This window comes from Mesoplodon densirostris, chromosome 3 (genome assembly GCF_025265405.1).
Source record: "Mesoplodon densirostris isolate mMesDen1 chromosome 3, mMesDen1 primary haplotype, whole genome shotgun sequence".
In the NCBI taxonomy this organism is placed as follows: Eukaryota; Metazoa; Chordata; class Mammalia; order Artiodactyla; family Ziphiidae; genus Mesoplodon; species Mesoplodon densirostris.
In genome coordinates this window covers 92,409,687-92,435,012 of record NC_082663.1, presented here as the reverse complement: position 1 = coordinate 92,435,012, position 25,326 = coordinate 92,409,687, and the positions used below count along the sequence as shown (strand labels likewise).

Here is a 25,326-nt window from a genome sequence, read left to right as displayed (position 1 = left end):
TTTTTATATTTCAACTAATTTGGAGTGGTACTAAAAAAATTAGTATTTTACTTGCCGCCTTTCAATTTTAGGGGTTTTTTTTGAATTTTTGAATTTTATTTTTTTTTATACAGCAGGTTCTTATCAGTTATCTATCTTATACATACTAGTGTATATTTGTCAATCCCAATCTCCCAATCAATTTTAGTTTTAATATTAATTTGTATTCTTTCTCCAAAGAGACAGAAAATAAGACCAACCTACTTGTATGTGGTTCAGCCTATCAGTCTTGTAAAGGATTCCACGAGACAGATTTATATAACTGAATCTTCATAACTTTCATAAAATAATCTTGAAAAATCTAGTAATTAGCTAAAGGATCCCAGATTTTCACTAGTAGATACTTTATTCCATTCAGATTCTGTTCTTCTAGAAATTTTCTGAAACTTGAAATTTTCAGAAGTTTACTCTTGTCTGAAACTATCTTCTTTGATTATGATAAAAGTGAAAGGTTTTTAGGAAGTTGGACATATTATAAACATCTAAAAATTTACTTATTAATTCAAAAGCAATGAGAACAATTTAAGTGCTGTAGACTGGACAAGGTAAACCATAATCTGAACGAGTACAACTTGTGTTTAATTTTATTTTCTCCCTCATGGTGGAATGGAAAAATGGAAAACTTACATGTTTTAGTCATTAAAAAAAAACCACACATACACAAGATAGTAGAGAGAGTTGCCACAAACGTATTGTTTCACACTTTTTGGATGTCATTTTTTGGTTCCAACATTATTAATCACAAAAAGTAACCATTTCACTGACATTTAGTAAGTAAAATAGATCTCAGTAAAATAGAACCTGCATTCTAGGTTGGACAACATCAGTGCAAAGTCACTGTACTTCAGTGTGCTAAATGGTTCCTAGTAAAACTGATCATTCACATGAGTAAATGAAACTTTAAAACATTTAATGATGGATTAATCAAATGCATATCATTTTACTATATGAAGAGCCTCACCCACCAAATTCAATTTAGGAACAGACAGAATTTTTTTATTAAACGGATGACCAACTTTTTTGCTTATTATTTGTTGAAATTTACTTCTTTTCATCACCCATAAAAAGCAAGGACAAACTTCCTTTAAGGTTTCTATTTTTCATCAGTATTCATCCAAACAAGTTTCGATAAAAGGTGGTAAGGATAAACCTGCATTTCCCTTTATGTATATCTAGTTTGGAGAATGAAACTATGAACAAAAACTAAAAGAAAATAAAAATTGAAGCCATCATTTAATGATGACTATATGGAAGGCAAGAGGCATAAATTCCCAGGTGAATTTTAATCGTGTCTCCTCTAAGTCAAGTCATTCAGAAATGAATGGCAAGTGATATTCACTTTAGTACACAATTTGTAAATGTGGAAGCAGGAATAGTTGCCATGAGTATTTTATATTCTATCTCTGTTAAGAGTGGCTCTAAAAACAGTCTGATGATTCATAAGGCTAGATAAGCAAATCAAACTTTATAAACATGACAAATTCTAAGTTGCTGGCACTGAAATGGTGGGTTTGCATATGGACAAGTAAGCTGTTTGCCTTAAATCTTTGGGGTACCTTGGCTTTTAATATTTTGTTCTGATATTCAAGCAGAAAATACATAACTGCATTTTATACAGTAAGCTGATCTAAGAGTGGAAAATTTGTAGGGATGAAGGAAATTCCAAGTTATATGTATGCATATAAGTGGCTTTATATAATAAATGTGCAGCCATTAAAGTTATACAGGGACAGTGCAATTTAAAACCCTCAGCTCCTGTTTACAGATTGCCAAATCTAATCCTTCTTGTCTGGGTTACTGATAACATAACTTATTTGCTTAAAGGTAAACTATGACCTCCTGCTATACTATACACGGTATTAAGAATGACATACCAATATCAATCTAGAAGGTGAACTAAACATGTAATAAACATTAAAGTCATATGAAATAAATTCAGCTCTGTGAAATTTTGTTTTCAGTTTGCTGACAAAATTTTGCTTCTTCCCGAGATCGTTTTTAGTTCAGCATTAGTGCTACACTAGCTAGAATTTAATTCATATGAGTGTCTTTATTCAGTTTTCAAATTTGGAATACCTTGAATCCAAAATATATACCAATAACCTTTTTAAAAAGTGAAGAGTCAATATAATCAGCATGAACTTTTTCTACCAGTTTCACTTTCTAATCCATTTCCCACCAACAGTATTTCACTCTTATCCCTCATAATTTCATAAGAAAGTATCCAGATGATGTCTTTCAGACTAACCAGGAATCTAAATCTCAAACACTATTTTGAAGAAGAGTAGAGTAAATAATCTTGGTAATCTGTAAAACAGCTGCGTGCAGCGTGTACTGTATTACAACAGCACCAAACCCTTTATAAAAACCAAGCATTCCTTCTTCCTGCCTTATGGTATTGATACAGTCTCTCATTCCCTCATACTGTGTATTAATTGGGAGCACTTCATAGCCAAGGTCTGTATTGTCAATTATTGTGCGTGTTCCTTGAATGTGAAGGCGGTGCAGAACTGTTTCCAATGGGTAAAGTATAACATCAGAGCAAAGACTGGCGGCAAAGTTAGCAATAAGCTCTGGAAAATAAGCATCCAACATACTCTGCACCGGGCTAGTGCTCTCAGCTAGGTGGCTATTGTAAGTCTTTCTCTTTAGAATTAGCAGGACAATCTTCTGAATGACTGAGCTAATGATGTAATGAAGCACCCCATGCAGCACCGTAGGAAAGATCAAGGAAAGAAGCGGAAGTAGTCGTTTGCTGTGAGGCACTCCCAAGCCTATCACTCTTCCAATTCCTTCTTTAATACATTCCAGAATTCCAGTATTGTCTCGAATTATCTCACTCTGAAATGAAAATGATGAAATGAGTGAAAGTTAACCTCTGCTTATTCTGCCACAAAGAAGGATTCTTTCTAGGTCCCTTTTAAGTCCTAATTTTCTGACTAAAGAGGAAAAACATCAATGGTTTGCAAACTTCAAATGTTATCTAGGCATTAGATTCTTTTTTCAAATAAAATTTCACAGAACAGATAGCAGTGAAGCTGGGAGCTATTTTTATTGGGGGAGGGAAGCAGGGGAAGAGATGTGGAGGGTGACACACCTGGTTTCCCCACCCTCAAGAACCTCCTTAGGACACATTTTGAAAAGCAACAAATATTGTACATGACATTGAAGAGGTAGCACAGTGCTTGGAGTTCTTAAGCATTGCTTTAAAACCCACCTCCATTATGTACTTACTGGTAATGTGACCATGGGCAACTTACTTAACTTCTCCTAAGAGTCAGTTTACTGTTCTATAAAAATGGAATTAGACCCACCTACCTTTTATGCACAGAGTTGCTGGGAGCATTAAATGAAAAAAGGCCTGGTACCCAGAACACACTCAATAAACATGAGTCGTTATCATCTGCCTTGTCTCTGCTTTTTTACAATTATGGGGATATGTATAAGGAAGTTTGTGATACTGGTTACAGAGGCATGGTCAGGCAGAAAAGGAACAACTAAGAGGCCAATTTGGCTGCAGCAATGACTGAAGAAGAGAACAGCAAAAAATGAAGTTAAAAAGGTAGTCAGGGGCCACACCATGCCACTGTGCAGACCTTGGCCTCCAGTCAGATGGGAAGTGACTAGTTGGTTTTAAGCATAAGATGGGTAAGATACAATTTATGTTATACTGGCTGTTGTGTAGAGGAGAATGAGAGCAGAGGCTGAGAAACCAGTTAAAGATATGATGGTGGATTGGACTAGCAGGTAGCAAAGGAAATAAAATGCTGCAACTGTGCTTTTATCCTAAAATTATAGCCAATAGGAATTACTGGTAGATTTGATTTGGGGTGTGAAAGAGAGAAGACAAGGATGACCTCAAAGCTGTTGGCCAGAAGAAGTGGAGGAATAGCAGTGCCTTTGACTGAGTTGGACAATATTCCTGGGGTAGCAATTTGGGGGAGAAGATCAAGAATTCAGAAATGTTAAGTCTAAGGTGTAAACTCCAAGTGGAGTTTATAATCTAGACTACAAGGAAAAGGTCCGAGCTGCACGTACAAATGTGAGAGTTTACAGTGAAGAGAACATATTTAAAACCATGAGACTAAAATGAGCTCACCTAACCTAATCCATTTACCTGCCTCTGGCCCCCTTCCCAGTCCAGTTTATTTTTAATACAGCAGCCAAATAGATCCTATTAAAGACATAAGTTGGATCATGTCACTCTTCGCTCAAACCTGCCAAAGACTCTCCATCTCCCTCAAAGTAAAGCCAAATTATTACAGTGATCTTCAGTGTCCTGTGTGATCTCTCTCCCTCTTTCCTCTCAGACCTCATCTCCTCTTGTTCTCCCTTCCTTAGTCAGCTTCAACTGTATTGGCCTTGTTTTTGCTCCTCAAACACGTAAGATATAATCCTACCTCAGGGCCTTTGCACTTGCTTTCCCTCTGCTTAGAATGTTCTTCTCCCAAATATCCATGTAGTTCTTATGTTCAGACCTTTACTCAAATGACTTTTGCTTCTGAGAACTTTCCTGATCTTAAAAAAATAGTAACATCCCTTGCTACCCATTACACATCTTATTTCATTTCCTTGTTTTATTTTTTAGCACTTAGCACCATGAAGTATCCCTTTGTTTATCTTGTTTATGTCCGTCTTCCCCACAGGAATGTAAGTGCCATGAGGGCAGAAAGTTTTTGTTTGCTATGTTATCCCCAGGGTCTATAACAGTGCCTGATATAGGTTAGCACTCAATAAATGAATTTAATTCATTTATTTAAAATTTTAAATTTTAAAATGAGCTTTAAAAAAATTTAGCAGTTAAGAAAGATTAGCTGAAAGGTAAAGTCAGTGAAAACCTTGATTTAATACTATGCTGAGAAGTCTGAAATTGATCTTAGAGAATATGAGTCAACGTGGATCCTTAATCAGCAAAAGGATATAAGCACTGCAACTTAAGAACACTAATCTTGCATGAATATGTAGAATGGACTTTAAAATGCAGGAAACAGAACAAAGATTCTTAGTAAAGACAACAGATCACTAGGAAGTTCATATTGAAGAATGGTGGTGTTCTTTAGGAGATCTATATATAAATGTGTATTTTTCAAGGGAAAGACTGTTCTCAAAGAGATCTGAGCTCCCCAGACAGGCAAAAAACCACTGAACATGGTAGGGAGAAAGAAGCTGATGTAACAAGAAGGAAAGAGAATGGTGGCCTATAGGTGGGGAGGAGCAGACAATCTCAGATACTCCCTGAAGTTAGAACTGAGAAGGCATGATGGCTGATTGGTTATGAAGGATGAAAGAAATATGAAAATCAAGACTTTTGTAATTTTTAGATTCATATAAAGGTGAGAGTTAAAAGGATTCATGCAAGTAAATGAGTTCTCCAGGACAGTGAATATGGGATACAAAGCAGAAAGGGTCAAGGATTGTGCCTCGGAGCTACAGGAGAAGAGATGGTAAGAGGTTACTAAAAGAAAAGGAAGATGTTCAAGAGAGCAGAAATTGAAGGAAAAAAAAGAGAACTAGAAAATCAGACAAAAGGAGTCAAAAGGAGGTGGTCAGCAGGTGGAACCTGGGGCAGAAAAAAACAGTGCATTTGGGTTAAACAAAACAAAACAAAACAAAATGAACATATAGTGAGCTGGGGCACTTTACATAAATAATTCACTTAATTTTTATAATTCAGTTAATAAAATACTACTCCCATTTTATGTATGAGAAAATTAAGATTTAAAAAAGGCTAGGACATCTGCTTAAAGTCACAGGTCTAATTTAAGTAGAGAAATGTGACTGCGATATGGGTCTGCATAAAGTTAAAACTTGTTTTCCCCCAATATATCATGCTGTTTCGTTATTTTCCTTAAATAATTATCTTCCTTATCTATAAAATGAGGCTATGTCATAAAGTGATAATTCTGCAAACTGCAGCCCCATACAAAGGTTATACCCTTTCACATTGCCAAATGCATGGGGATAGGAGACAATATTTGGGTAGCAAGGTGTTAACTTCAGTTAATAATTCTAAAAAATAAACACATAAAAAATCAACAGTAGGTTCTGCCCCCAACCCACCCCCAGCTGAATCTCTGCCCTGGGGTTTGAAGGCAAGCAGGTAAATGTGAAACACATAAAGGACTTCCTTCCTCAATTTGTGCCGCGCTCCACTGCACTGTGTAGTGAAGAGAGAAAGGTCTGTGATGGTTCTGGAGTTCCTTCACCATTTGGTCCAATTTGTATTGTAATAAGTCAATGTTTCTAAAGTTGTGCAGGAAGATGGGGTCATTACGAGTTTATGCATGAATACAGTTTTTTCTGCCTTTAAAAAAAAAAAAAAAAGAAAAACAACGATATGGCCAGAAAAGCAATTAAGTGGAAAAGAGTAATTAGAAAAGGAAAGGCTGATCCACTGAGATTTTATAGAGAGGAAACTCATAAGCGCTGATTATGACAAAGAAAAAAATATGCTAGAGGATCTGACGTTGGAGACAGAAGACAGGTGGTAGACAGTTGGATTTTGTGTACAGGGTAAAGTTAAGTTACCTCTCTTACAGTTTTAAATGCAGGAACGGTATGTGAGAAAGTACATTAATTCGATGTACTTGAAGTGCCACCATGTGGTTAGAAATAGTGAAACAATTTAAAATGCTAGCAGGAGATTGCTTTCGCTTTGTAGTATATACTAAACACCATAGCATCAAATGTTCCTTAAAAGGCATATTTAAAAAGACTGCTGTTAGTAAACTACCTATGGGGACTACCTTCTCACTGTTAGGATGATTATCCATCATGTTTTATGTTCAGGTAATTAGTAATTTATTGTCTGATAAGCCATAACTATTTGAGTTATTAAAAAGTTGGAGAAAAAAACAAAAACAAAAAACAACCCTATAGATTTTTTTGTATTCAGAGCAGGTCATAGGCTGGGTTCTGAGATATCTGAATGAAGAGTACAGTATCCCTTACACAATGCCTGTGTAAGGGATAAAAAGAATTAAAAGTGTGAAGTAAATCTGCAAAGGAAACAGACACACCAGCAATGTGCCTAGTATATAATCTTTGATATATGTATGGTATCTGAGAAAAAAATTTTTTTTAGAAGGATACTGTCTTAAATTTTTCTGTTATACTGTCAGACATAAACAATATACTGAATATTCCAAAAACATTTTTAATTAAAAAAATGACAGGAAAAAATAGCTCACCTGTACTGTTTCGATTAGACTTGCTGAATAAAAAGGCATTGCCACTATATAAGTTAGGCTGTAGAAATTAAAACAAACTTATCAGTATACTGAAACAAGATGCTTACACTAAATTTTTTAATATCTACATTAATGCATCAACATAATTTATATTCAAGCTTGAATAATATCTTCAAGGTTTTTAACTATTAATACCTATAGCCTAAAGATACTTCAGAGACCTGTAACGTAAGATGCTTTACTCAACAATTAGAGATGAAAAATTAAGTATTAATAATAACACAGTGACAGCCTGTAAAGAAAATTATTTTAAACCAGTAAAATGTAGGCTTGTTTATGATTCACTGTTTGGACGTCTACCTGCACATAGCTAATGTAGCCTGTAAATCTGATACCTAAAATTTAGGTTGAGGGATCCATTCCATTGCTTGCCTTTTTAGTGATATCTGAACAAGGCTACTGTTCTGCTATTGTCCTATCTATTATCATTATCCATTCCCAGATTTCCCACCCAGCAGAGCTAAGCCAGTCTTCCATGGTAAGTGAAGTCCCCTTTTATTATTAAAAAACAATATTGTACAGCTTTGCAAAGTTGCCTCCTATTGCCACTATTTAGATATAGTAATATTACAACTTTGCAAGCCTGCAAAATATAGTTATTTAAAATAATGTCAAGGTGGGACTTACCTAACCCTATGGGCCAGGTCCTGGCAAGTAGTGGTTTTCAAGGTGAATGGAACATCACTAAGTAATAATGTGCTGGAATGTCCCACAGAGGGAGCCAGCAAGCTGGGGGTTTTCCAATTCCCAATCTTAAAAAAAAATTAAAAAGTGAAGAGTAAAATTCTAATCTATAAAAATGGTCAGTGTTGTAAAGTCACTAAGTGCCTTTAGGACTACGTTTTAATGACATTAAGGTTTTGAGTTTACTCATCACCATACAAATATAAATTTGTATGTCTGCTTACTAAGAGAATAATGATAATAATAATAAGAGTAATAATTTTCCTGGCAATTCAGGTTTAACAAGTTGAAGATCTCTGCTAACTTCCTAAGAACACAAAGAAAAATTAGGTTGTGATTTTAGCCTTTCAAATTAGAAGGGTTATTTAAAAGATAACATATATTTCAGGATTTTATTCCTAAACTCTATGTTACTTTTCTGATTAAGTTCTAGTCCCACAAATATTTCATTGCTCTACTTTCCTTCACTTTGTTTATTTAATAAGTTTTTCAGTTCTAATACTATAAAAATGGATGTAAATTTCAATATAAATGCTGCTTTTGATACTTACGATTTCAGTAGAAGGTGTTCTCCTATTTGTTTAGGATTCCATTTATGTGAAATCTCCCTAAAAAAATAAATAAAATAAAAGCCATGTTTTTTAAAACATCTTGAATTGGCTTAAGCTTTAAAAAAGTAATCAATTTTTAATTTTTTTTAATCTGTGGGAGAAATATATTCTCATGATGAACATTTTCCTTTTTGGGACCCGTCAAACAATTACAGTGGGTTGAAAAGAGAAAAAACATAGAAGGTCTTTCTGTATGTACTGACAAAAGGGGATGACAGAGGAGGAAGAGTTATAACTGATTATAAAAATGAACATGAGACATTAGATAAGATACAAAAATGATAGACTGAGGAAAACAATGGACAGGGAAGGGAAAGGGAAACAATAAAATAGGATAAAGGAATAAAAAAAGCTTTAAAATGTATGTAAGAATGAGAATTAGAAAACAAAACAAAATTAAGTAACTGTAATGCAGAATGACACATACATTTGTATAGCCCCTAATTTTCAAAGTGCCTTTACTTATTAAGATGACATTACTTTTGTGACCTTTATTATATTCTATTGTCTTTTTTAGCTCCTACTATATGCCAGGCATTGTGCAAAGCACTCTGCATAAATTAGTTCTAACCCTCACAATGAACCTGTAACCCCCAATTTCATAGATGAGGAAATCGGCTCAGAGATGGTTCATAACTTACCCAAAGCCATGCAACTAGTTAGCGGTGCAACTGGGTCTAAACCCTGGTCCGTATGACTTCAAGTCTATACTATCTGCCTGTACTGCCTCTCATCTCATTTGATACAAGAAGGAATCCTGTGAGGTAAGCAGAGCAGGTACTGTCCTATTTCTTTTACTTACGAGAAAAATAAAGGTCAAAAAGATCACAGGGATATGTTCAAAGGAGAGAGGCAGAATGCCAGGTCTGGAACCAAGGTCTAGGACTGCGTGCTTCCTACCATTTAGGTTACCTTTGGAAACCAGAAAAGAGAGAAGAAAAAGGAGAGAGGCAAGCTGAATGAAGAACAAAAAGGGAGAAAGTTATATCAAGAGAAAAGTCAAAAAGGAGAAAAGAACATGGAGAATAAAAGTGAAAGTAAAAAGGAGGCGGTGGGCGGGGGGAATGAAAAGACAGACAGAGGGGATGGAAGGGAGGGGAGGGGAGGGAGGAAGGCAGAGTAATAGAGAAAAGGAAAATGTAAAATAAAGGGGAGACTGGCTGCCACCTGTTCCCCTGATGACACTGGCACCCATGTACCACGGCCACAGCAGGAACCTGAGAAAAACATTTTCTATTTGAAATGAGTAAGTATGACAATCATAAGGAGACAAAGGAATATATTTTATACTAAAAAGGTAAAGGAAATTAATCACTGATAATGTAAGTGCTCTAAAAACAAACTCAGTACACTTATGGCATGGGTGGTATGTGAACTTTTCTACATTTTTCTAGGAGACTGAAAGGTCTGCAGAGAAACTTGTAGACAACAGAACAACCATCTCTGATTCATATAAGACCTTAGAGAGTGTTCTGAGTCACATTCTGATTAAGTTAATACCAGAATACTATATGAGGCCTGAACAACTATCAAAAACTACAGCTGGAATGACATTTAATGATTAAGACGAAAACTGTAAAAAAAAGATTAGGCTACTTAACTTACTGACAGTGACTTTATGATTATAAAACAATGCTAAATATGCTAAAAGTTTTATAAATCTTCTGGGCACTTCTATTACTGTTACTATGGCCTCAGAAAGGGTTACCACAGGTTACTATGACATTAAGTTTGCGCACTCCATTAACATTATGGATAGATGGGTCTGTGACCTGCATTTCTGTAAGGACTGGGCCACCTTTCCTTTGAATACTAATTACTCCTGCCGGTTCGTAAGATCATTAGGATTAAGGTAAAAAGACTGAAAAAAGAAATTTAGAATCAAGTATAAAAAAAAACCTGAGGGATTCCCTGGTGGCGCAGTGGTTGAGAGTCTGCCTGCTGATGCAGGGGACACGGGTTCATGCCCCGGTCCAGGAAGATCCCACATGCCGCGGAGCGGCTGGGCCCGTGAGCCATGGCCGCTGAGCCTGCGCGTCCAGAGCCTGTGCTCCGCGATGGGAGAGGCCACGGTGGTGAGAGGCCCGTGTACCGCAAAAAAAACCCAAAAACAAAAACCTGAGATGCTCTTCCTGGTATCTGCTTTCTACTCCTTTATAAAATGTGTAAATCTTATTGCCACAGCTCTAGAAATTTAAATTAGCACATTTAAATGCTTCAGGAAAAAGGGTAGTGTAAAAATCTACTTGTGATTAAACCTTTTTATATTTCACCATCAAATACCAAAATATATAAGTATATTTAACTCGCTATTTTCACAAGCAAAAACTGCCCTTCAAATGAGCAACAAAATTAAGTGAAGTGACTTACTTTTTATCAAAGTTTTTCATTTGACAGACTAACACACATACTCCCATGCATATTCAATACACAAAAGCAATAGAATTTTTAAATAACGCTCTATTTATACAGTCTTTACTTTCCATTGCCTCTTATTTTCCCGTGCTCAAACAACTGCCCTCTTAAAAAAAAAAAAAATCTTCCCTCAATGTAACCCAAGCCCCTCATCTTCCAGCTCCTTCTCTTCATCTCTCCTCTTCACAGAGGACTGTCTAAACTTGCTATTTCCATGTCCTAGCTTCCCACTCACCTCTGAACCCATTCCAAATTGGCTTCTACCCTATTATTCTACAAAAACAGCTCTTGCCAAGGTCCCCATAACCTCCACATCACTAAATCAAATAGGCATTTTAAGGTTGTGCCTTATTTGACCTTTCAGCAGCCAACATGCACTTGTGTTCTTCCCTCCTTCTGGAAGCACTCCCTGCCCCTGTATTCCACTATCCCATACTCTTCTGGTTTTTCTCCTCTCTTCTGGTCTCTACTTTTGACTCCTTTGCAGGGGCATTTTTCTTAACTCAGCAACCTATTCTGGAGTTCCTAAAGGCTCAAGTCCTGTTCTTTTCTTACTATATAAGTTACATTCCTTCCCCAGGCAATCTTACCCAAGATGATGTTTCAGAACCTCCCAAATCTATTATCTTCAGTTTAGACTTCTCTCTGTGTCAAAATGAACTTGTCCAAAGTCAAACTTATAACTTTTCTTTCTTATTCTTAGACTCTTTTACTGTTCCCTAATTGAGAACTTAATCAGAAAGGAAATCTATTGAATTGGAGAAAGAGTTCATTGTATTTAAAATGGAATGTGTTTAAAGTCAGTGAATTCAGAGGAGTCATTAGGAGAAACAGACAACATGAGGAGAAAACAGTAAAACAGTACTGGTACAACTACAAATGTGAGATGAGTCAAACTAAGCTGGAGTTCAACTAAATGGATTCTGTGAGAGACTGAACTATACAGGTAGCCTTGGTTAGAGGTGCTCCTTATGCTAACGATTTGAGAAATGCCACATGAAAGGAAAGGGTACTTCAGGGTAGAGCAACACAAAGTCTAACTCACTCCACCTGGGGGAAGGTTTGGGGAAGGATTTAGGAGGGATCTGAACAGTAGATAAAGAAAGAGATCATAGATGATGATCCTGGGCTTTATACATTTTCTTTTTTTAAATGTAATAGGGGCTTCCCTGGTGGCGCAGTGGTTGAGAGTCCACCTGTGGATGCAGGGGACACGGGTTCGTGCCCCGGTCCGGGAAGATCCCACATGCCGTGGAGTGGCTGGGCCCATGAGCCATGGCCGCTGAGCCTGCGCGTCCGGAGCCCGTGCTCCGCAACGGGAGAGGCCACAACAGTGAGAGGCCCGCTTACCGCAAAATAAATAAATAAATAAATAATAAAATGTAATAAATACTGAGAAACTATAATGTGATCAGATCACAAATTCAGATGTGATCATAATCAGTATAAAAAAATATTGGTGAATCCAGACTGTCTCACCTATTGTACTTAGTGATCACCGTGAACCTCAGTCTCAGAGACCCTAGAGCTCATCCTCCTCAAGTGGTAACTTCTGTGAAATGCTTTGGGTTTCTGCTTTAATACTGTGTCTGCTGTGACTTTGTTTTCCCCCAAGAAAAGTCAACCTTGCCCAAATAAGTTAGAATTAAAAAAAAAAAAAAAAGAATGTTTACACTGTATGTCTGAGAATGGCTTTATTTGACATCTAGTTACACAAGCCAAAATCCTATAAGTCATCCTCGACACCTTGTCTATCATCAACCAACTTTAATCCATCACCATGTTCCATCAATTTTACCTAAATATATCTCAAAATCATCCATTTACATCCATCTCAAAATATACCATCCTAGTCCTAGTTACCATATTTCTCACCTAGATTGTGATAGCTTATGAACATGTATCCTTTTCTCTACATTGGTCCTCCTGTAATCTTTTCATCTCCACTTACAATGACCCTTTAAACACATAAATCTGATCATGTCATTGACTCCTGCTTAAAACTCCTCAATATTCTTAAAGTGGCCTACAAGGCCAAGCACAGATTGGCTCTTGCTCTCCATCCTGCTCTATGAGCTCAAACCCTGTGAGTCTTCCCTCAATTACAGGAATTCTCCACATTCCCCCTGCCGCATTGCCTCTGCACCAACTGGTCTGTGTCTCCTGAATGCCATTCGGATCTCAGCTTAAGTGTCATTTTTTTAGGGACACTGTTCCTAACACTCTAATACTGTCACAGAACCATATTCTTTTCTTTTAGAGAACAAGCCTCAGTTTGTAATTATTCATTCATTAGTGGGATTATTTTACTTAACGTATGTCCCTTACACTAGATCCCAAGTTTCATGGTCACAGGTACCTTTTGTTTCTTCTCCTCACTATATACCTGATTTCTAACACAGAACCTAGCACATAGTAGGGACTCAGGAAGTATGAGCTAAATAAATAAATGAAGTAACGAGTGAGATTTACCACAAAAATTTAACCCAAGTAGAATACCACAAAGATAACCTTTTCTGTCTTCTTTAGTAAGACTCAAAATGACCAAGAGACAATACATACCCACACAACTGATGTGTCTCTATGTCTACAGAGTAAGAAAGTTAGATAATAAAATTTAACAAAATTCTGTGCCCTCTCATTCCCATTTCTCTTTTCCCTTCCCTTCAACCTGAAGTTAAAGTTACTACTTCATCTCTGCTTTAGAGAAATGGTGTTACTTGCCTAAGGTCCCAGAACTAAAGAGTGGAATAGTCAGGACCAACAGTGTTCTGACTGCAAATACAGAATTCTTTACTCTTTGCCATATAGAAATTACTGAATTTTGTTAAATTTTTATAGAATTTTGTGTTTGTGGGAGAACTTCAAGAACATTTGATGACAAGTACTAAGTTTTGATCTTATCCTGTGATATGAAAAACAATGGGGTGAATAAAGTTAGCCAAGGGCAGAAATTCAGATTTTTTTAAGTATGAGAGGAGAAACTTAGCTGACAAAACATTTTTTGTTTTCTCTGTAACACTCAGCAAAGCTGTGTTAAAGGTTGCACCTCACACTTCCTTGTCAATCCAAAAAATTCACCCTGCCAGGGGCCAATTTTGGAATAACAAACCACTCGGTCTTTAACTCCATCCCTGGGATTTACTGTTGATACAGAAAATCACAGAGTCCTTCCAAATAGCACCTAAACAAATTTATGATCTCCAACATTATCTCTTAACATTATTTTCATGTATTCCTTGTAAGGTCCCCTTTCTGCTACTCATAGCTGTGACTGTCTCAAATGTCTATCATTGTTCTTATGCTCTATCTAAATAACCCCAGTACTCATCCTTCTTTCTTCACCTGTATCCTGTTTCAGAGAGAAAATATACCCAGAATCAAACATTCCAATTTCTCTACCGTCTCCCTCCAAAAGAATCTACAATTCTGATTCTCCTCTCTTGGCTTGCAGGCCACTGTCCTACAGCTTACTGCTCTTGTTAATTTTTTTTTGTGAACATCTCTTACTACTCCCCTCTATTACCTCTCCTACCACACACACACACACATGCACTCACACATCGCCCAGGATTCTGTCCTTGGTCCACTCTCTGTCATCTAGTCTACACGTCCTCCTTAGGGAAATTCATCCATCCTAAAGCTTCAACTGCCATTTTTGTGCCATAACATTCAAAGCTATGCCTCCAGCTTCAAATTGTCTCTGAGACTCTGATCCACAGTTCCAACCACTACTAGGCACGTCCCCCTAGATGTCTTGCATGAATCTCAAACTTTATTTATTTATCCAAAAACATTTATTTATTTATTTATTTATTTGGCTTCATCAGGTCTTAGTTGGCAGCATGTGGGATCTTTGTTGCAGCGCGCGGGCATCTCTCGTTGTGGCGTGCGGGCTTCTCTCTAATTGTAATGCTCGGGCTCTAGTGCATGTGGGCTCAGTAGTTGCAGCACGTGGGCTCAGTTGCCCCACAGCATGTGGGATCTTAGTTCCCTGACCAGGGATTGAACCCACGTCCCCTGCATTGGAAGGTGGATTCTTAACCACTGGACCACCAGGGAAGTCCCTCAAACTTCATTTATTGACAGTTACATTCCTTATCTTCTTTCCCACTACTCTTCTTTATGAATTCTCCAACTCAATTCCAATCTAGAAATCTGTCACTGCTGCTAATTCACTCTCCCATAATCCCATTCCCAGTCTATCACCAATTATCTATTATACTTTAGAAATGTTTATCCAGCTCCTCCCTTCTGTTCTACTCCATAGTTCAGACCCTTCTCCGTCTGGCCTAGATTACTGTAACAGTTCTCCGTAAGTCTCTGTCTACAACACTCCATGTTTTAAAAAATCACTGCCACTTGAGAAATCCTTGATCAAAGAACCCATATATTAAACAAAAAGAAACAATCCCCACCTTAGATTCCCAACTCCATAGACAATAAAGCCTAAGTCACTTACAAAGGCAGAACCATGCTTTAGTCTAGCACTTCCGCCTCTTTTCATGTTATTCTACTCCACACATGCCCAATATTCTAAGCACAAGACACTTATCACCTGGATCTTCCAACTTCCATAAAATTGGGCATGCTGTCACCTCTACTTGCTCTCCTTCTCTGCCAAGTTATTTCCTACTCATAATTCCAGACCTAGCTCAGATTTCAAGCTGTTAAAAAAATCTCTGCCAATAAATCCACGCAGTGTCCCCTGCACTCTGAAAGGGGTTTGTTTAATTACGGCACTAATCACGATGTACTAAAACTTGCTTACATGTGTCTCCTTCACCAAACTAGCCACTTAAATAACAGGAATTGCTCACATACTCAGGTTTGTTCCTTAGTTGATAATTGTTGATATATAGCAGTAGGGGCTGAAAGAGCTCAATAGATACTAGACCAGGAAGCATTTTCTTTATCACATACTAATTCCATAAGATATAATTAATTATTTATTCTCAGTTTCTTCTCTTAGCTACTTCAGGCAAGTTTTCAAATTCAAGGTATTTTTAGCAACTATCATATTTTGTCATATATTTAATATGAAGTTAATCTGAGAAAATGCCAAAAAGGTACCTCGGTAAAGGTGTGAATTCACTGATTATTCCCTCTGCTCCAAGTGTGACTCCCTGAACAATAAATGTACTTCCCATTCCTTTCCAAAGAGCCCGTGGTCCCTAAAATGAACAAAATTTATGGTTATTTCTGTTAATGCCTAAAAAAGAAACCAAAAAAGGTCTTAATAAAACTTGATATTGAATGTTTACTGATATTTTCCAGTAAGGCATTATTCAAAAGGACATTTTAGTAAAGAACTACAGCTAAAGTAAATCCTATCATTATTTTAATATTTGTTGGGTGGCCTACATTTAGGTGAAGATAAACACTCCAATTAATTAAGTATCTCTAATATGGATTAAATACCCCTAATATTTCATTAATTTTGGCAAAGGTGTGAATTTACTGATTATTCAGTGATATCAAGAAGATGTCATTATCATGTTAAGTTAGTTTTAGTATGAGTTACAATATCTTTAATAACTAAAAGGAATTATTGTTGCTTTAATTATTACTAAGGCAAAATGGCACATTACAAATAACTTTAATAGAATGTACAGACTAATTCTCACCTGAGTTTTGTTGAAGCTGTACATAATATTGATGACTGTAAATGGAGTGAGATGATAATGCCGAGCATGGTAATTAACCTGTAAAAAAGATATTTCATGATTATTTTCTGTTATTGTCTCGTTAAGAAATAAAAAGTCATGAAAGATACAGTGAGTCATAGCATAAATGAAAGTTCAATTCTAAAGTCAGCATAAATTACACATAAGCAAAATTACTCTTGAAAGTGCTTTAAATAACTTAAAAGTACAGTACATGAGGTTATACAAATACAGCCCTGAAGACCAATGTGCGATATACATAGTAATGTAGAATATATAATAAAGAGGGCCTTGGTGTTTGATATTTATGTTTCCTTAAACACCAGAATTACGTTCAGTGTGGCAAAATGCTCATGCCATTAACACACAGGAACCACGAAGAACTCAGGGAACAGCAGATTCCTGTCTACCAATGGCAAGCAATAACAAGCTACAAACAATTGGTAAATTATGAAATCAGTATAGGGGGTCAGAACTAATACTTATTAAGTGAAATAATAAAAAATAAAGTAACAGAATGCATCATACATTCTGAAGGTATTATTTACTAAAACGTTTTTAAAAGTTCCTCATATATAAGTATACACTGGATCACATTGTGATATTGTCACAATGTAAAATATATGCCTGAAATTCACTGTTCTAGTGTATGTAACACTGTTAGGGCTATTTAAATAGCTATTTCTCTCTATATGCTTACTTTTTGGTGCTAAGCATAAACAGCTTAATTTTTAACTATTTCTATCTTGTCTAACTCAATTTTCAAAGAAGATAAGTTATATTATAGGAGCTTTTGCCAGTGTGGTCCACTAGCCCTCAAGGGCCTCATTACCCTTTCAGGAGATTGACAAGTTCAAAATTACTTTCTTGATACTAAGGCATCATCTTTCTTTTTTATTGTGTTGACATTTTCAGTAATACTGCAAAAGCAATGGTGGGTAAAATTACTCACTCCATAGCATGAATGAAGGCAGTGGCACCAAACTATATTTTTGTACTTATTGCATTCTTTATCTGACTCATAAAGAGGCAAAAGCCACTTTCCCTAAAGAATGCCCTTGGTGAAGCAGTAAGACACATTTATTTTATAAAATGCTGACTCGAGTACACATCATCTTTCTCATTAATATTCTGTGTGTTGTATAATGAAGATGGCTGTCATAAGGAAAAGAACTTGTCCGATGGAGTTGTGAGCCTGAACTAACCACTTTTTTCATGGATCACCATTTTTTTCTGGAAAAACTAACAGAATATAGTTATTCACACTTGGGACAACATGTTTTTAAAACTGAACAAAGTGGGCTTGTTGATTAAACAACAACAACAACAACAGTATTTGTTGCCAGTGATAAATTTGAGCTTACAAGCAAAAATTATAATTATGGAAAACCTATATCCACTATCAAGATCGTATGAAAACTGAAACACTTTTCTGGTGAGACTGGTAGCAATTTTAATGATGGTGGTCTTTTGATACTGTAAAATCAACTGTCATAACATTTAGATCTATATAATTCAGTAAATCAATATTTTTCAATTAATCAATGCATGATGTAACAGAAGCATGCATGCATAAAAAAATCTATTCAAGGGCTTCCCTGGTGGTGCAGTGGTTGAGAGTCCACCTGCCAATGCAGGGGACACGGGTTCGTGCCCCGGTCTGGGAAGATCCCACATGCTGCAGAGCGGCTAGGCCCGTGAGCCATGGCCGCTGAGCCTGCGCGTCCGGGGCCTGTGCTCCGCCATGGGAGAGGCCACAACAGTGAGAGGCCCGCGTACCGCAAAAAAAAAAAAAAAAAAAATCTATTCAACATGAAGTACAAATCAATAGATTTTAATGTAACAGGGTATAAAAAGTTAATTGACATGGTTTCAGATTTCACATTGCAAATAACTTTTAAAAAGTTACCACTTATTGAGTTTTGATGTAGTATCAAAGAAGAATATCTGCCAATTACCTCTTGTTTCTTTCAAAAACAATTACCTCTTGTTTCTTTCAAAAAAAAAGTGTTGCAACAAATTGACTACAGAAGCAGTGTGAAAATCTGGCTGCCTTCTATTATGCCAGACATTAAAGATATTTTCAAAAAAGTAATAGTGATTTTTCATAAAAAGGCTATTTATGTCAGTATCTAATGAGTTTATTAATACTTTAATGAATTAAACATATATATATATATATATATATATATATATATATGCATAAATTTTTCCAGTTTGGGGTTCTGAAATGGCAAATATTGATAGATATAATCCATATAAACAATTGTTCTTTGGAGACCTCAATAATATTTAAGACTTAAGAGCTTTCAAAGACCAAAAAGTTTGAGAACTGATATATTATAGATTTTGGTGCATGTCACATGGGATAATGGTTACATGGTCTCAGTCATTTATCTGAGGTCTGTACTTCAAATCAGGGTTAGGATTACTGTTTAGAAAATCATAGAAAGTACATTTACCTGACATTGGCGGCGTAGAACAATGCAGGGATGGGCCAGTACATTTTCTGTAAAAAGACTATAAAATAATAATTTATAACATTTAATTTACAACACATATAAATCTGAATTTATTCTTGAAGAATCATGCATTATTTAAGTTATGCATTTTTCTTAAAATTAAAAAAAAAAGTTTTCAAATGTCTAAACATGTTTGCAAATCATTGTACCAATAACAAGATTCAATATGAAAAAACTAAAGCCAGATTCGCAAACTGGTGAGCAAAAGCAACAACATATAATATTAATACGTACAGTATAACGACAAAACTACATCTTGTATGCCTGATATGGAAAACTTCTTTCCTAGACAATTTAAATGCCCCTTTCCATTTCTTTCAGAGGATGTCCTATGAACAAAATTCCTATCAGAAGAGCCATCTGCCCTATAAATTCTGTAAATTTTGGTTTTGATGTACTTTGCACTTAAGTTATATGGATTTTAACAGCCATGTAAGTAAAACCTAGATGCTATGTTGCTAAATATCTTGTTATAATTCTAATATTCAGCAAAAAGGTTCAACGCACAATTACTTTTTTTTGGAAGGGAAGACAAGATTAGATGTTATTTTATTCTTTGGATAGACACATGAAACTTCTTACAATATTCCTTACAAAATTATTTTGTGTTTATAAAATTGAATGACTATTCTCTATCCTTACTGAGGGAAAAAATCAAGTTATTGATTTTAAATAATAATTTTTTTCTGCAAAATATTTTTCAATATTTTAACTACTGCTCTAAAGAAAGCAATACTAATTACCTAACATTATAAATTACATTAAAGAAAGAACTTTAAATAAAAACTTGAATTAAAAATCTTTAGACAAAATTACCTTGCAAGTCCAATACCAAATCCAGCAAATCTATTCAGCTGTTCTAAAACAGAAGGAATAAGATTACTCATAACCATTATTTAGGTTTACTGTGAAAACAACAAAAAGTATTTTCTTTTTAACATGATATTCATTTAAACTCCATGGACCAAAATCAAATTCTGATAGGGGCCAGAGAGGCCATCTGAGGAAGTGAAGAGCTCTGTGGAGGCTTGTGGCAAGTTGCAAGGTGTAGACCTTCTAAAGGCCCAACTGCTTTTCAGCTCCAATCCATTGTTGCCACATGGGACTCTGAGTCCAAGGTTTCAAAGCTGTGATTTTTCTAAAGAGATATTCTCATTTTTATATAGCATCTTCCAATCTTAAAATACTAGCAACTATTTTAAAAAGCGTTAAAATGTTGTGTGGACCAAATCAAACACATTTGCAGGTAGAATCTAAGGGCTACCAGTTTTCAACTTCTGACTACAAATAATTTAAAATTTTTTCTAGAGAAGACTCTGACTGATACTTTCACCAACTTTACCTCCCATGTTGTAAAATTCGTCCTTCACTGTTACTGATGGAGAGCACCTATGTTAAGCCACTAGTTGCAAGCAAAAATACCCATGAAAATTATTAAATTGAAAGATCACTTAGGGTAACTGAAATGGGTAAATAAGGCTCTCGTCTCTATTTCTCCAAGTTTTAAATACTTTGATAGTAGCTGCTTAATTAGGTCTCGGTGATAGACTACTGCGTCCATATGCACTATAGCTGATGGCGTATCTATAGTCTTATTAGAAGAGTTTACAGCTGGAAAATTCCTATGCATATGTCAAAACAGAAAATAAAATCTTTTTCTCCTTAACTGGAAAACTTAAAATCATAATGGTGAAATATCATAACCCCAAGAGACCACACATTAAATTTCAGCTATAATACAATATTCACAAGGGATAATTTTTCTCTCATCCTCTTTTCTCTCTCCCCTCTCTTCTCCAATCCCTCCCTCTCATCTCTGCTCTTCTGAATGAAGTAATGCCCTCACTATTCCCTGACAGACAGAACAAGGTCACGTAAACAGTCTCTGGGGAAACCACTTGGTTCACTATTGCCTTGAAAAACGTGCAAGGTAGAGAGAAGCTCCTTTTGCCCAATTAAGATACTTTCCTTCTTTCAGCTTTTCCCTTTTTGTGTGTGTATAGGTCATCTGCTAATATTAACAGAAAATACCACTGACATTTTCTGGAAGGTGTCAGGAAGGTTTACTATTGTTAACTGTGTAAGTCTCTCAGGCTTCTATCCTCTTTGCAAAGTTATTCACCAGCCTTTAAACTGCTGAAAAACCCCCCACAAAACCCTGGTTATTAAGAGCTCCTCCTCATTGTAACCATCAAAGCATACATTATGAAAAGATAAAAACATCAGCTTTACTGCCTAAGAAGGTAACTGTGTAGCAATCGTACATGCATTTTCAATCATTTATAACTTTCCAGCACTCCTTCTGGGACCTGTAGGAAAAAAAAAAACTAGACAGAGTGAAAAAACTAACTGTATGACACTGTGTAAGTCACTGATCCTCCTCCATCTATCCTCACTGGATGACATTTGAAGTCTATTCCTCCCAGTAACCCAAATCAAATAAATATTACTGTATTTCCAAGTCAAAATCAAAGAAATGAGAATACAATTTATGTCTGGAATATACATAATATTTAAGGATGTAATCTATTATTCTAACAATTTCAGGAGGATGGGAAGATGCAGGCATTATTTCCATTTTACGAATACAGCAGATGTTGACAATATCTAGATCATACAGTGTTGAAATTAAAACAAGTCTTCTGACATCCTACAGAGAATAATTATGTCTTGATTCCAAAGACTTATCTTGAAAATCTCTTAGTGATTTTGACTTTTTAGTGGAGTTAAGTCAGAGAAAGAAAGCAGGAGGTGGGAAAATACAGGGGTAGTTTGGGGATCTAGAACAGATATAATTACTATGAGTAAATGGAAAAAGGAAAGATGCACATTTAGCCTATTGTGTGCTCCATACTGTACTAGGCATTACTCACACCTCATTTTTTTGACACTTATAAAACCCTGAGTTATTCTCCTACACACCTTAAGATGAGAACACTAAGAAATCACAGAGGTTAAGAAAGTCTCTCAGCTTTTAAGAGTGGTAGAGGCAGATTTGAGCCCAAGACTGCCTTTGCTGGAAATACTTCTCTTTCCTTCCACATTTCAAGGAAATACAGCTGTTGGTCAATTAGGCATTTTTCACATGATTCCCAATAAACAGTAAACCATTTCCGTCTTTCTTGATTCAGGTCATGGAATGTAATACGCCAAAACCCTCCGAAATCCTACCATGCAGACCACAGCTAAGTCAGTCGTCTTCTTTTGGAGGTGATCCCAGAGAAAACACTGGTGTGAAGAAGCGGGAGGAGGCCCGCTTCGGGGACAGAGGACTAAAGGAGGGCACAGGGTGTGGCGCGCGATAGGCCGGGAGGCCCGGGAGGCGGGACCCTCCGCGCGGCTTCCGGGGTCTGCAGGACCCGTGCTGCGGCTCCCCACTCCACCCGCCCCTACCGTGCGCCCCAGGTCCCTCACCGCTGCTCTGCCCGGGCACGTTGCCGCCGCCGCCGCCGCCGCCGCCGCCGCCGCCGCCGCGGGGAAAGGGTTCCTCTGCTGGGCCCTCGAGCGGGGTGGAGGGGGCGGGCACACCGTAGGGCGGGCTCTTCTCGCCCCAGTGCAGGTTGCGGCTACCCGGGATGTCTGGGGGAGTTGTCACCCAGTGGCTCAGGTCCGACGCGGAGCTGAAGGACCTTGCAGGGAAAGCGCCGCCAAAGCCCTGCTCATCCCGGGCACCACTCCGATAGCCCAAGCCATCGAATCCGTCCGGGCGCCGCGGATGCATCGCAGACGGGGCAGGATGAGAAGAGCCCACCCGGAGCCCACCACCCCTGGGGCCACGGCGACCTCGGGCCACACAGCTTTTACTACTCGGCAGTCGCCGCGTCTGGGGAAATTCTGACAACCGGAAGTCACGTTACATATCCGGACGTTCGGGGAGCACGTGATCGTAGCCTCTTCCGGTGGCCATTAGAGACACGGTTGCTAAGGTGACGCGGCAGAAACTCTTAAAACTGCGGCCCTTAGTAGGGATTGGGAAAATGACTGTGCGGTTAATGAAACACAGTACTGAGAGATGCTGTGAGGGAATTGGGGCAAGAGGTGCGGCCTGGATGAGAGGAGGTCGAATAAAGATGTTTCCTAGAGGGAGTTGACGCGTGGATGGAGCTGACGCCAGAAATCGGATCTCAGCCAGAAATGCCCCGCCCCACACAAAGGCCCCAGGTCTAGCTCTTTTATTTCTTCGCTGGGCTGGTGTCCCGCCTGCCACGAAGGAGCTATTAGAGGTTAGAGTTGCGGGATGTTCGTACATCTGGCTTTACCTCCCGCACTTAGCGTTTTGGGTAAAATCTATTGAGAGTTCTGGTTCGGCCCAGTGAACCCAAAAGTATTGTGGACGGCTAGAGCAAGCGTTAGAATAGAGCGTCGCGGGAGAAAATCCTCCTCTTCCCCTCCCCTCCGCAATCCACCCCAAGAATATAAACTGTTCTCCGGGATTTAGGAATTAAGCATTTTGCTTTTCTGAGGCCACAAAATAACAATAAATAGTTTTCTGTAGCTTTTTCTTTCTTTTCCTGCTGCATCTAAATCACTCAGGGTATTTAAATCCAAAGCGATACCGTTCAAAATCGAGACCCTAGTTAAAAAATTAAGAGGACTTCTAAAGAGAGTCTCCTACTACCTGTTTTCATCAGCTCCATGGGCTTTTCTGGCAGCATCTCTCTCCCTAGATCTGTACGAGCCTAACATGGGTTCTTCCTGTGTCCCTTCTGACCCGTTGGACTCCCAGGATTCTGAAGGCTTTCGGAAGAGAACCCTGACGCACTATTCTGAATCTTCCAGAAGCCAACCGTTTTTTTTTTTTTTTTTTTTTTGCGGTACGCGGGCCTCTCACTGCTGTGGCCTCTCCCATTCCGGAGCACAGGCTCCGGATGCGCAGGCTCAGCGGCCATGGCTCACGGGACCAGCCGCTCTGCGGCATGTGGGATCTTCCCGGACCGGGGCACGAACCCGTGTGCCCTGCATCGGCAGGCGGACTCTCAACCCCTGCGCCACCAGGGAAGCCCGACATTCTTAAATTGAGTTGTAATGTGGCTTGGGCAAATGTATTGAGTCATTTCCTTAATAAGTGTATCCAGTATTACTCGAGTACTAATACCAAATTACTGTGTACCTAATATCAAATTAGTTACTGGACGTAATAAAAATATTTCTGTGTTCCTTAAGAATGATTGGTTCAAGATTGGGATTGGCTCAGGTCCAAAACGTATTGTTTATTAAAAGAAGGAGAAAAAGGCCTGTGTGTGTGTGTGTGTGTGTATACATACTTATATAAAAACAATGGCATCTCACAATTTCACATCTACTTCAGTGGAGAAAGGATGAGTTATTAAAAGGAGGACAATTGGGTAGCCACTTGAGGGGAAGAAACAACAGCCTCACCTTACAGCTTACTCCCAGATGAATTCCAGCTGTAATATATATATTTTTTTCTTTAGTTTTTAAAGATTGAATATTAGAAGAAAATAATTGGTGAATATGTTTCAAATAGTGGATTGGGAAACTTTCTAAAAGTGACAGCAAAAGTCAAAAGCCATGTAGGGAAAGAGTAATCAATCTGACCATATAAAATTTAAATTTCTACATGATAAAAAAGTAAAAACATAATAATCAAAATTTAAAGACAAACCACAAACTGGGAAAATTACATTTTAACATGGTTTAGACAATGGGTCACTTTATTGTAAAAAAAGAGCTCTTACCAGTAAGGAAAAATTAGTAGAAATGTAAGCAAAGGACATGAAGAGGCAATTTATTTAAAAAAAAAATGCAAATGGATAATAGTTACATGAACAAATATCTGCCCTCTAGTAACTGAAGAAAGGCAAATTTGAATAATAACCATTTTTCCTCTATAAAAATGATGATGTTTAAAAGGGAAATGTACATCATTATGCAAAGTGAGAAAAAAGTAGCTCTCATTCATTTCTGGAATGGTATAAAATAACTTTTTGATGGAGGTCAGTTTGGCAGTTTGTATCAAAAACCATAAAAATGATATCTTTTGACTCCTAAATCTTAGGAAACATATAGGGTGTAAATACTTACTTATGCACATGTTCATGACATAATTGCCCATAATAGGAAAAATTGTCAGGATTTTAAATATCAAGTAATTATTATGCATTAATAATTAAAATGG

At 37.3% G+C, this 25,326-nt stretch overlaps 1 protein-coding gene across 1 annotated transcript; it reads right to left on the bottom strand.

The window, feature by feature from the left end:
• Positions 1–708: 708 nt before the first annotated feature.
• Positions 709–23,018, bottom strand: SLC25A46 (solute carrier family 25 member 46). The gene is made up of 8 exons (XM_060093237.1): positions 22,602–23,018; positions 20,004–20,046; positions 19,128–19,185; positions 16,627–16,704; positions 16,073–16,173; positions 8,525–8,581; positions 7,230–7,287; positions 709–2,880 (listed from the first exon to the last, which is right to left on the bottom strand). Exons 1-8 carry the CDS (start codon positions 22,906–22,908, stop codon positions 2,302–2,304), a joined length of 1,281 nt encoding a protein of 426 aa, XP_059949220.1. The 5' UTR covers positions 22,909–23,018; the 3' UTR covers positions 709–2,301.
• Between the last annotated feature and the right edge of the window lie 2,308 nt (positions 23,019–25,326).

Coding starts and splice junctions, on each gene's coding strand:
- SLC25A46 (XM_060093237.1), bottom strand. CDS start 22,908: ATGCATCCGCGGCGCCCGGACGGATTCGATGGCTTGGGCTATCGGAGT. Junction 16,705..19,127: donor TTCTACGCCGCCAATGTCAG/GTAAATGTACTT, acceptor TCTTTTTTACAG/GTTAATTACCATGCTCGGCA. Junction 16,174..16,626: donor ACAGCTTCAACAAAACTCAG/GTGAGAATTAGT, acceptor TGTTCATTTTAG/GGACCACGGGCTCTTTGGAA.